At 44.3% G+C, this 13,171-nt stretch overlaps 1 protein-coding gene across 1 annotated transcript in view; it reads right to left on the bottom strand.

Moving 5' to 3' along the window:
• Positions 1 to 13,171, bottom strand: part of LOC138165371 (cytochrome P450 4A6-like) — an 88,876-nt gene that overhangs the window by 60,476 nt on the left and 15,229 nt on the right. Inside the window, exons 2-4 of the mRNA XM_069093636.1 lie at positions 6,526 to 6,667; positions 6,176 to 6,220; positions 5,332 to 5,459 (exon numbers count right to left, since the gene is read on the bottom strand). Of these exons, the coding sequence (XP_068949737.1) occupies positions 5,332 to 5,459; positions 6,176 to 6,220; positions 6,526 to 6,667 (315 nt within the window). The remainder of the gene's footprint in view (positions 1 to 5,331; positions 5,460 to 6,175; positions 6,221 to 6,525; positions 6,668 to 13,171) is intronic.

Here is a 13,171-nt window from a genome sequence, read left to right on the forward strand (position 1 = left end):
CACACACACACACACACACACACACACACACACACACACACACACACGTCCGTTGGTGCCCAGTCACTATCGGTCTTGAAGCGCTAGAGTTTTCTGTACAGAACGCTGTGTGGATGGGTACACTACATGATGAGGTTCTCTCATGTCACCTGGGCCCTCCCTGCTACATGACAATCTCTTTCCTGTTCAGTTCTGAAGTGTTTCCCCCAGCAGCTGTCCCAAGCCTTCTATTCTCTCCACGAACCTCCCACAACAGCACCTCCTACCTCCTCTTAGCTGAGGATCTCTCCTCATGCTTCACTAACAGTCTTGAGCTTTCTCTCCTACCTAGTTCTACACCTTGAATCCCTTCAGCATTCTCCATTATTCTCCCTTACTCTGCTCCAGTCTTGGGGAAGAAGGTGGCCTTTCTCCCTGTCCAAGCCTACCTTTAATTTAATTCCATCCCCTCCTGTTTCCTATAGCAGCTTGCCCCTAATTCCTTCCTGCTCTCCCTAATTTTCAACCTCTCCTTCCCTTCCACATACACACTTTTCCAGATCTCTATCCTTTAGAACAACAATCCTTCTCGTGGTCCTACCCTTCCCTCCTGGCATCATCCTATTTCTCTCCTTCCTTTCAGAGTCAAACTCCCAGGAAAAATTGCATCCATTTAGTACCTATACTTTCTCACCTCCTACTCTCTTCTCAAACCCCTTACATTCAGGCTTCAATGACTACCACTCAAAGGAAATTGTTCTCTCTGAAGTTACCAATAATATCTTTAACATTAAACTGAATTGTCTTTTCTCAGTCCTCATTCTTTGTGACATGAGCTCCTCAGACTAACATTTATTAAACACCTACTGTGTTCTAGGCACTGTTCCAGGGAAGAAAAATAATAGTCTATGCTCTCAAGGAGCTCAAATGCAGACAACTCTGTACAAACAAGCTATAGATGGGATAAACTGAAGATAATCAACAAAAGAAAGGAAGATAGAAGAAAGTTTCCTCAAGAAGGTAGGACTTTAGCTGAAACTAAAAGGAAGTCAGAGATAAGGAGAGAGGGCATTCCAGGCATGGGAGACAGCCAGTGAAAGAACTTGGATTGTCTTCTGCTGAACAACAGAGAAGCCAGTGTCTGTGGGCTCCAGAGTAGATAGTGAGATGTGAGGTATAAGAAGACTGGAAAGGTAGGAAAGGACCAGGTTATTGAGGGCTTTAAAAAGCCAACAGAGGGCTTTATACCTGATCATGGAGGCTTCAACAGGGAGCCACTAGAGTTGATTGAATGGGGGAGTAACATGGTCAGATCTGTACTTTAGGAAGATTGATTTAACAACCGAGTGTAGGATGTACTGAGGTGGAATAATACTGAGGCAGCTAGACTATTGCATGCTATTTCAATAGTACAAGCATGAGGAGATTAGGGTTTACGCCAGGGTAGTGGCAGAATCAGAAGAGAAGGGGTGGTATATAGATGTTACCTGAGATATTACAAAGGTAGAAAAGACAGGACTTGGCAAATGATTCCATATAAGGGAGTCAGACAAATTGAGGAGTCAAGGAGGACATCTAGGTTGTGATCCCGTGATGACTAAGAAGATAATAGCACCCTTAACAGCAATAGGGAAATTAGAAAATTGCCAAATCCAATGGCATTTTCTCAATCCCCATTCCTCTTGACCTGTTTGCAAAATTTGACATTCTCAATCACCCTCTTCTCCTTGATACCCTCTTCTCTCCTGATCTCCAGTCTCACATCACCAACTGTCTGTTGGACATCTCTATGTGGATGTCCTACAGATGTCTCAAACTCAATATGTCCAAACTTGAACTCAATAATCTTTCCAAAAAAAACCTACCTCAACTCTTAACTTCCCTGTTACTGTCAGGAGTGCTACCATCCTTTCAGTCACCCAAGTTTGTAATCTAAGAGGCATCCCCAACTTTTCACTTTCACTCACCCCCCCCCACCATACTGAATCAATTGCCAAGTCTTTTACATCCCATTGTTGAAACATATCTTTCATCTATCCCTTTCCCTCTACTCATAACATAACCACCTTAGTTCAGGTCCTCAATACCTGGATTATTGCAATAGCTTCTTAACTGGTTTCTTTGCCTCCACAACCCATCCTCTACCCAACTACCAAAATAATTTTCCAAAATCACAGGGCTAACCATATTACTCCTCTGTTCACAAAGTTCCAGTAGGGCTGGGTGAGATGGTATACACCTATAGTCGCTGCTGCTGGGGAGACTGAGGCTGGTGGATCCCTTATGCCCAGACATTCTGGGCCATAGTAGGGCTAAACCCAATTGAGTGTCATCAAAGTGTCTGCCACCAACCTGGGAGAGATGGGGAGACCCAACCTCAAAAAAAGAATTAAAAAAAGATCCAGTGGCTCCCCAATTCTCTTTAGGATAAAATACAGTCTCCTCTCTCTGGCATTTAAAACCTTTCACTATCTAGCCCTAGATTATGTTTCCAACAAATTATACATAATCCTTGGCATGTGTTCCCCAATATAGCCAAACTTGCTCTTCCTGGAACATGATATTCTATCTCTTGCCCCTATACCTTTGAACATATCATGTGTCCCTCATGCATGGAATCCTCTCTCTCTTCCTGCCAAGCTCCTGGAACCCTAGGTCCAGAGAAGGATCATCTATGGTGCCACTTTCTTCAGGAGGCCTTTCATGATCCCTCAAGTTGTTAGTGTCCCTCAAATCACTCTATTTATTTTGAACATAGTGTATTTTTCCTTATGAATTCACGTATTCTATCATTTCAACAGAACATAAGCTCCTTGAAGACAGGAACCATTTTTGTTTTTCCTTTTGTTTCCCCATGCTGAAAACATACTAAGAATTTCCTAAGTGACTGTTGACTTATTGGTTTCAGGTGTAAGTATTATTAGGCACCTACCTATGTAGCAATCAATCTCTGGCAACATCACAACTATTGCTGATGCTCAATTACCTTCTGACTGTTTGGGATAGTGGAAGAGAGGGTTCAGGGGAAGGGAGGGGATGAGAACTGACTTCACCACTTCTCTCCAGGCTTGAAGGAGTACTTGACCCTTTTCCTTGTGTAAGGATATGGTTCCATCTCCATTAATGTAACCACAAAAGGCACAGATACCTCAATAGAATCAACCAACCAATCCATCAAAATGTAAACAATGTGAATATATCCATCATTTATTTGAGAGGATTGTGGGGTTTTGATCATTGGACAAAATTCAGATGAAACCATACAGGAAGTGTCTTGTGATTGGTTAAGGAGGTCAAGTCATACCTTTTGGGCCACCTATAAAAATAACAAAACAATTCACAGGTGGTAAGTCAAGTGGAGCCAGTCAAAAATGGAAAAATTCTATTTTGGATAATCTCTGTATGAGAGTTGGAACCATGGCCCTTATAGGGTATTGACCTTTGGTGATAATGGTGGTAGGAAGAAGTTGAGAGTTTCTTTGCTTCTCAGTCTACCCAATGACCATGTCATTGGAGAGATTGGACAGTAGCAGACAATAAGTACATCTAGCTGGGATCAAAGAGACTAAAGTAGTAGAAAATAACACATCCAACCAATAGTCACTGAGGAAAGATGGCATCAGATAATGGGATTCCTCATGATGAAGAGGAGCTCTGGCTGTGGACTCTAGAAGGCACCGACCCTCACAGACCAGGCAAAAGTCACATCAAAGAGGAATTTCATGGGGACTCTATGAAGGGATCAAAGGACTAACTGTAATGTAGAGTTGTGAATTGAGGGGAAGCTAGGTGGCGCAGTGAATAGAGCCACCTCCAGCCCTGGAGTCAGGAGGACCTGAGTTCAAATCTGGCCTCAGACACTTGATACAAAAAACTAGCCGTGTGACCTTGGGCAAGTCACTTAGCCCCAACTGCCCCTCCAAAAAGCAAATAAAAAAAGTTGTGTTACCCCTTTGTCCCATGTATTCTTTACATGTATACCTTACTGTTTTTCTGCTTTAAGATTGTGCCCACTCTCCCCATTGGTACTATGTGTATTCATAGAAGAGTGTACCCCAGACTAGGAAGGAGAAAGTTTTTTGTAACTACTATTCTTGTTATACCATTTTGGTAAATGCCTTTGCTAAAAGCTATATGTCTGCCTGATTGTTAGTGGGTAGCTCACCAGTGGGGGCTCATGAGCAACAGTACTAGAAATCTAACCCCTATAGAACCCTGAGGAGAATTTATAAGCAACCTACCAAAACAAATGCAGGTTGAGGTAGCAACCTGAGCAGGGTGCTACTCCCACCAAGGACCATTCCTTTACAGAAGAGCCAGAACAACAGGTCTTGGGAAGATCGGGCTCCCAAAGTCATGTGATTATATTGGGGAAGCAGCTTCCTGCTAATAAGATAGGTCCCCCTTGATTCAGTACAAACTTCTTCCTTGGAATGGGGGGCAGGGAAGAAGGCCTATAAAATGACCCCTCTGCTGAATAGTGACCCTCAGCTATCCTGGTTTGTGTTTGGCCTCGAGCCTGCATAGATGCCAATGTCTGACCATGGTCAGGCTTCAGTCCCTGTTTAGTTCTCATGCCTAGTGGTCACAATCAACACTGCCCACTTCTCTCTATCCCCATTTCCACTGCCTTATTGATGCTTCTTGCTTCCTACTGCCTGTCTCCACTCCCACAGCCCTTTCTCAGACATAAAATGTCCCTTCAGGTAATGGTGAGGACCTCCCTACTTACCTTAAGCAACCATTTCTACTCTCTCATCCAGTTACCATGATTGAATTCCATTATCCTTCTTCAGCTCAGGGCTCAGACAGAGTGTCTACCACTGAGTCAATAGTTCTGATTGAATCTCTTGAGACTGGAGAAAAACATGGACACTAGCTCCCCTTTGCCTTCCTATCTCCCATCATCTTCTTACCACCCAGACTGGGGACAGTCCATAAACAGTAACCTAAGGCCCAGAGAAGCTCAAGAAAACATGAGAAACATCATTTGGGGAAGGAGGGACAGGGGGTGGTACCCTGCTCCCAGCCACAAATGTGTGTTACCTGGGGACAGACTTCCTGACAACTACCCCACAGGAGGAAGTCAACAAACCCTCCCTCCCTGGAAGTCTGCAAGCAGAGGCTGAGTGACATCTTGGATGCTGTAGTGGGGCTTCCTGTCTAGGTGTGAGGGGTGAGCAAGTATACTTCTGAAGTCCCTTCCAGCTCTGGGATTTTATGAAGTATAGCAAGGCTGTACATGTGGGTGGGTGGGTGGGTGTGGGGATGGGGGTGTGGTGGGGTGTATGCATAGGCACATGAGGATTTCTACGTCTACCTGGGCACAGGGGCACCCTTGTGGAGACTCACCAGCATCACTCGAACAGAGTCACTTATCAGCCCCACATAAGGCTTCAGGATATCATAATGGAATGCCGGTGTCAGAAGCCGCCGGTGCTGGAACCAGACTGGCCCATTCAGGATCAGTAGCCCTTCTCCTGAGTCCAGGAGATACAGACAAAAGGTCAAAGATGAGGCATGGAAAGACCCTGAAGGGTCTAAGTGGTCTGTGGCTTGAGGAGAGGGAATATGTAAGAGGACTCTCCAAGAAAATGCTTGAACACACTCCTATTGACCCTTTACTGGCATTATCCTGTACACTTGGAATGCTTTCTTCACATTGCTGTTAAAATCCTACCACCCTTCAAGGGCCAGGTGTCATGTTACCTTCTCCCTGAAGGAGGCTACATTCCTGATTCCTCTTACCTAACAAGCATTTCTCTCTCCTCTGCACCCACCCAACACTCTCCTTCAGCCCTTCTTACATCCTGTCTGACGTGGATCATGGGTACATCCCATATCTTTTCTAAGGCACTTTACCCTGGAGTAAGGAGGGGAGGGAGAAGGAAACAAGCATTTCTCAAGGTCAGGCACTGTACTAAGTGCTATACAAATATTATCCCATTGAATCTTACTCAGTCTTCAGTGGGGAGCCCATGGAGGCTTCTGAGCAAGGGGAGGCAAGATTGGAGAGAGGATAGGCAGCAGGTGGGGAGGCTGCTTAGAAAGAACAAGAGTCCAGCAAGAGGGAATGAGAGTCCAGGACAAGATGGTGGCAGGGGAATAGAGGGTGATATAGGGGAAGGATAAGGATTTGATAGAGCACAGGTAGCAAGTGGGGGCCCCCAAGATCTTGGGTGGGGGGTGAACATACCAATCCAGGGGACCAAGAATCTGTAGGTTAAATTAGCTTTTGGATCTGAAACACATAAAAAGAGGTACACTTGATCTGAAAGGCAGCCTATCCCAAACTCCCCTTACTCTGCTGAAACTCCCAGGGGCAGATGGGGCCAGACCTTGGGTTAATTATCTATGAGGCCTCAGAGTATCCTTCAGGGGAAGAAAATGGGAGGATTAAGTAGATGGAGAGCATTAAGTAGAAAGTATGGGGAGTGGATGAGGAGAGGGCTCCTTTCGGGGAACTGAAATGGAATCTTTGAGGAGGGTCCTGAGGAGGAGGGAAATTAGAGAACTCCCACCAAAGAGCAAGAGGACACTTCTCACCTGATCTGCCCAGCAGAACTTTCACGTAGTTAGGGTCATAGACTTGGAGAAATGCCATGAACCCGGAGAACCATCGGGGAAAGGCACAAGGGAATTTCTGCATCCAAGACACTGTCACCTTTAATTCTTCTTCCTTCTGATACTGCAACAGAACCACCCATAGGTTAAAGGAGAGGCTCCGGTGTGTCTAAGGTCTGAGTGGGGCAATTAATCCATGGGATTTGTCATTTTGATCTCTCCAGATTCTAGCCCATAGTCAACCAGGGCAGATGCCAGTCCTCCTGATTTTCTATGCCCCCTGCCCCTGGCTCAGCCCCTAACACTAGCACAAAGTAGAAGTTCAGTACCTCCTGGATTGATCAATTGAATTATTGATTGAATGATGATGATGATGATAGCTAGCATTTATAGAGTGCTTTTGGATTTGCAAAGTACTTCATATACATTGTCTCAGTTGATCCTTATAACCCTATGGAAATAGGTATTTATTATTACCCCATTTTATAGATGAGGAAAATGAGGCTGAGACACAGATTGATTATTTCCTATTTATCCTGTCTATAGCTTGTACATAGTTGTTTGCCAGATGTCTTCCCCTATTAGATTGGAAATTCCTTGAGGGGAAACAGTCTTTTGCCTTTTTTTGCATCCCTAGTACAGTGCTGAGCACACAGTAGGTGCCTAATAGATAAATGTTTATTGGCTGACTCTTTTTCATTTTGGAAGGAAAGTTTGGGGCTTTCTTCCCCTCCTATCTTGTCCGTTTTTCCTTTCTTGATAGTTGACCATTCCACTCTTACTTCTTTTTACTTTTCTTTCCTAATTATTGGATGTGGGTTGAAACAGGTCTTTGTAAGCACAAAGGCAAATGTGAGCCTAGAGAGGCTTTACGAAACTGTGTTTGTTTGTTGACTTTGTGGAGTTATATGTTAGGGGATCTGTGAGAGCTCAGCACCCATCTAAACAAGGGAAATCATCACCTTCCTAACTGAGAGCTCAGCACCCTCACAAAAGGCTATTGGGTTGGTTTTGGAAGTGTCTCAATGAGGAGCCTAGAGAGGGAGATGAAGAAGGCATCTGGGGCAGCAGGTAAGCTGCAGCTCTCCTAGGTCCCTCAGGGAGCTGTCTAGAAGTGGGGGGAATGTGCCTAAAGGCATACCCAGTTAGATTTGCTACAACTACAAATTGGGGAGGAGGGAATAGTTTAAAGGACATTAATTAGGGAAGTTCAGTGATCAATGTGATGGGTCCTTTGGGGGAGCCTTTAAACGGTCTCCTTTCACTATGGGAATAGGCATGCCCAATGGAAGCTTGGCAAGAGAACAAAATTCAGCTCCTGATGAAATCTCAGTGCCTGGGGCTGCCTCAAGATGAAGTCATTGTTTTGGAGCTGTCCCTTGGATTTTCCATAGAGACAGATTTCAATGGCTGGAGCTGCTCTGTAGTTTAATGGTTTAGCTTAGACTGAGGAAGAAGTAGCTGGATGGCTTAGTGGATAGAACCCCGGAGTCATCAAGACCTGACTTCAAATCCAGCCTTAGATACTTACTAGCTATGACTAGTGACATGTAAGTCTTTCCAGGTTTTTCTGAAATCTGCCCACTCATCATTTCTTATAGAACAATAATATTCCATTATAATCATGTACCACAACTTGTTCAGCCATTCCCCAATTAATGTACATCCCTTCTATTTCCAATTCTTGGCCACCACAAAAAGAGCTGCTATAAATATTTTTGTACATATGGATCCTTTCCCCCTTTTCTATAATCTCTTTGGGATACAGACCTAGCAGTGGTATTGCTGAATCAAAGGGCATGCACAGTTTTATAGCCCTTTGGGTATAGTTCCAAATTGCTCTCCAGAATGGTTGGATCATTTCACAACTCCATCAACAATGCATTAGTGTTCCAATTTCCTCACATCTTCCCCAACATTTATCATTTTTCCTGTTTTGTCATATTAGCCAATCTGATAGGTGTGATGTGGGATCTCAGAGTCATTTTAATTTGCATTTCTCTAATCAATAGTGATTTAGAGCATTTTTTTACTAGTGACACTCACAAGTCACTTAACCTCTGTTTGCCTTAATCTACTGGAGTAGGAAAGGGCAAACCACTCCAGTACCTTTGAAAAGAAAACCCCATGGACAGTATTGATGTACTATGGTCCCCAAAGTCACAAAGAGTTGGACGTGACTGAATGACTGAACAACAACAGACTCAGGATGATAGATTTTGTTGGCAGTGGAGGGATTTCCCTTTGTACTAGACTATGCAAGTAGACCAGGTGACCTGCCTTGCATTTTTTTTCATTCCTTTGCTACCTTTACCTTACTTTCTTCCACATAATTAGCAAGAACACAGCACCTTCAGACAGGGAGAGAAGTTTTTGCAGGTTCATTTACTTGGCTTTCTAAACCTGATCAGAGTTTCAGGTTTCTTCAGGTAGCCAAGGGTGTAATTCATGGACAGTGTCATTCCTGGGCCTCTGGCCTCTAGTTAGAGAGAGGAGAAGAATTTCCTTAACAGTAGGATACCAGAACCTAACCTAGGCAGGAAAGGGAAGCTCCTGGCTTGTGCTGTCTCACAAGTTGCCCTAAGTTTGAGAGTTTTGGCATGTAGCCTTCTATCTAGAGAAAGGGAGTCTGATGAGCAGAAAGACCTCTTAGAGAGAGAAGCAGTTCACTTGTGCAGGTCATAAGAGAAGCAGCAGCCAAGGACTAAAGCCACAACACGTGGAAGCAAGGGATTAAGTAAGACCTTGTGCCTCACTTTTATTACAACGAGCTATTGAGACAATACAGGTCTTTGCTTGTCTGTCAAAGCCTAAATGTGTTTCCTTTACATTGTAATGGACACCGAGACATAACAGGACAGCTAGGCCTATTATAATTTGATAGGAGTGTTTATTAACTGGCCGGGACTGCCTCTCAGACCGAAAGACAGCATCGAGCTTTCTGTTAGACACAATTTTATAGACAATGTGATTGCTAGCAACAGAATATGTTTCTAAGGGGTTAGCATTGTTTCCATTGAAGCAAAACATTCTCAGTATTATTCCTATTGAAGCAAGGCATTCTCAGTATTATTCCTATTGAAACAAAGCCTAAGTATTATTTCTACTGAAGCGAAGCGAAGGTTCCTTAGCAAAGCCTTAGATACAAACATAAACAGACCTGAATCCGTGGGAATCTGTGGCATGTTTCTAGCACCACAGGTGAAACATTTCTTTACTATTGGAGCCTATTAGGTGGTTTCCAAGGAACCCAGTAGGGGTCCCCTCTAGCAGATTTAAGGGGGCTCTAGTGTATAATTTCTGGTGGGCACTTCAACATGTTATGTCTTTGGTTCTCTTCAGATCTATGCATTCCTTCCTGTACTTGAGGACCTAGAGGACCACATGTGGCCCTGATCTATGTTTCTTCAAGAGTCAGAGCAAGCTCCACCTTCTATATGATTACTTCCTTAGTCCCCCTTCTCCCTACCACTCTGCCACTCAGTTTCTCATATATAGGTAGACAGACATATGCATAGATATAGATGTTGTCCCCTCTGTTAAAAGGAAAGCTTTTGATTTCATATATCTAGTGCCAAACACAGGGCTTGGCACATAGTAGGTGATTGATAAATGATCATTGAGTGAGCTCTGGATAGAGGCATAACAAGACAATGAGATATCAGTCTTCTGGAGTTGCCCAGATGGGACATGTCAGCCTAAGGCTGCCCATTGAATATGGAAGAACATAGGCTGAGAAAAGAAAAAGAGATATGTGAAAGAGTGTGAAGGGAAGCCCTTCCCTCAAGCACCCATCACCTCCCTCCTCCATCTCCTCCTCTCTACAGCTGTGGCCACCACCCTAGGATGCCCTCTTATAACACTGGCCTCCTGATAGTATGCCTGTCTCTCTTCTCAACCCAGCCAGCAGCAACTGCCAGAATAATTTTCTATATACAGGGATATAATTGTATCAGGTCTTTGCTCAAAACCCTTAAGCTCTATTGCAATAAAGATAGAAATTAGCTTGATACTCAGGATGCTCCACATCTGAAACCAACCTTACTGTCCTTCACCATCTTTGCTCACACCATTCTCTAAGACTGGAACGTACCTCACATCCAACTTGTTATATTTTTTGTCATATTTAAAGTCTAATTTAATTCATATGTATTAGGGTGTTGTATTTTTTTTCCTTCTCAGTGAGTAGGAGAGGAGGGATAGAATTTGTAACTGAAAATTTAAATTAAAAAAAGCTTAATGTAATTCAACAACATTAATTATGAGCCTACTATGTAGAGAGCCCTGTGACCCTCCCTGGGGGATAGAAAATTTAGATAAGACTTGGAACCTTCATCCTTAGCATTCACAGAATAGCAAAAAAGGAAGGTCTGTGCTTTTTGATGAAGTTCAGAGATCAAAGTCCGTTCAGAAATCTATGCAAGGTGAGGGCCCTGGGGCCAAAAGCAAAGGTTCTCAGGCTGGGTGCCAAGAAAAAGGGTCAGTGCCCAGGAAGCTGACTCTGTGCAATGGAGATAGAGGGCTTAGGCCAAATCAGTTAGAGAAATCAAGAAGGCAAGGAGTTCTGGGAGCAAATAAGAGCTGAAGCTGACCTTCAGCAGAGTCCTGCCTGAGCCTCCCTGGGCATTAAACCACAGGAGCAGGGTTAGAGACAGCTGGGGCAGGGGGCAGTGGTCCCAGATCTGAAGAAGAACCAAGCTGACTCATGCCAGAGGGGTATGGCCAGGGGTAGGTGGTGTTCCTCATGATCCCTCTCTTTCTGATTGGTAAAAACTTCCTCTCACAACCCTCACACAGACTTTTGTTTATACCTCTCATGGGCATCTAAGTGGCACAGTGGACAGAGCTCTGGGCTTGGAGTCAGGAAGACCTCAGTTTGAATCCCATCTCAGACACTTACCCTCTGTATGACCCTGGGAAAGTCAGTTAAACCTTTCTCAGACTCAGACTCACTTCCCTCCTCTGTAAGATGAGGGTGATAATAATAGGAGCTACATTCCAAGAAGCTGTGAGACTCAAATAAGATACTTACCAAGCACTTAGTATACTGTCTGATACATAAGAGATGTCATATAAATGCTAGCCATTGTTATTAATATACATAAGGTGTTATATAAATGCTACATAACCCACTTATCATGCATTATTTTAAACTAGTTACCTATATTTGTATCCCATCTCTCTATTAGATCTGTATGCCCATGAGGGCAGAGACTACAGTCTCTGATATTTTGTGTCCCCTGTCGCTCAATACAAGCCTCTGAACACAGGAGGTGCTTAATAAATGCTTGCAACCCCTGCCACTAAAAGTTTATTAAAATTTACAACTCAGAGTAACTTTATACCTAGTCTAGCTTTCTTATTTTATAGTAGAGGAGCTTGAGGCTAGAGAAGGGAAAGGAGCTGTCCAAGGCCACCTTTGTGTGAGTGGCTGAAGCAAAATGGAGGCCCAAGGCCTCTGACCCCAAACACAGCACTCTTTCCTCTATGTCCCTCCTTCTTCAAGTATAAGCTGGATGACATTTTGTCGACAGTGTCATTGTGAGAAATCCCACCTGGGTTTGGGGATTGGACTATCAGCCTTTGGAGGTCCCTTCCAACTCTGAGATACTGTGGCTCTGACATTTGCCTGAGTCCCAGGACAAACAATGGCCACTACTGAGATCCCTCCCATCTGCTGCTCCTTTAATAATCTTACCAGAAAGAACTATTTCCTAAACCCTTTCACATTCAGAAAAAATAAAAGTTGCCATTGCTTCTTTAGAAAGGTGATGACCAAAATTATGACCCAGGAGTGGCTGAGCCAAGATGGCAGAGTAGAAACAGGACTTCCCCATGGCTCTGGCTTCCACCTCTTCAAATACATGTAAAAAATTACTCTAAACAAATTTTAGAGCTACAGAACCCACAAAGCGACAGAGAAAAACAAATCTCCCACTGAAGGCAGCCCAGCAGTCCAGCAGGAAGGAGCTATCGCACCGGGCTGGGAGCTAATCCCAGCCCTGCATGAGCCATGCAGTTTTGGCCCCAGGGCAGCCCTGACCAGCAGTGGCCAGAGCAGACTTCAGGAGAGTGAATCACCAGCAGCTGTGGTGGCTTCCAGATTTCTCAACCCATAAACACCAAAGAAAAAGTAAAAGGTCAGTGTGGAACTCTGTTGGAACAGGGGTGGACAGAAAAGCATGGTACGCCCCCTCCCACCCATCCCCTGCCCCAGGGCAAGAAGTGGCAGAGGCGCAGCAGCAGCTGCCCCATGTGGCTGCCTCAGGAGCTCCTGGCATGCAGATTATACGGAACCACGCAACCATTCAGAGGGTAATCACTCTTGCTTTGACCTGCTTGGATCTTGATCGCAGTCCTGGGTAAAGGTCCTGGGGTGTGTGTCCAGGTGCCAGAGCCTGTGGGAGCTGTAAAGAGGGCACCTTCCTAATTTCTCCAGCAGCTACAAAACCTCCAGCGATTTGGGACAAAGCTCTCTCCATTCTGAAAGCAGAGTACTACCATGGCAAAGAGTTCAAAAGTCAAGTAATTGACTGGCAACATGAGAAAGCAGAGGAAACACAATCCTACCATAGATTCCTTTTTCAGGCACAAAAAGCGTCAAAGCATGGAACAGGAGGAAGACATA

This window comes from Petaurus breviceps, unplaced genomic scaffold (genome assembly GCF_028583685.1).
Source record: "Petaurus breviceps papuanus isolate PSGF00001 unplaced genomic scaffold, PetGlider_PUasm1.0 208, whole genome shotgun sequence".
In the NCBI taxonomy this organism is placed as follows: Eukaryota; Metazoa; Chordata; class Mammalia; order Diprotodontia; family Petauridae; genus Petaurus; species Petaurus breviceps.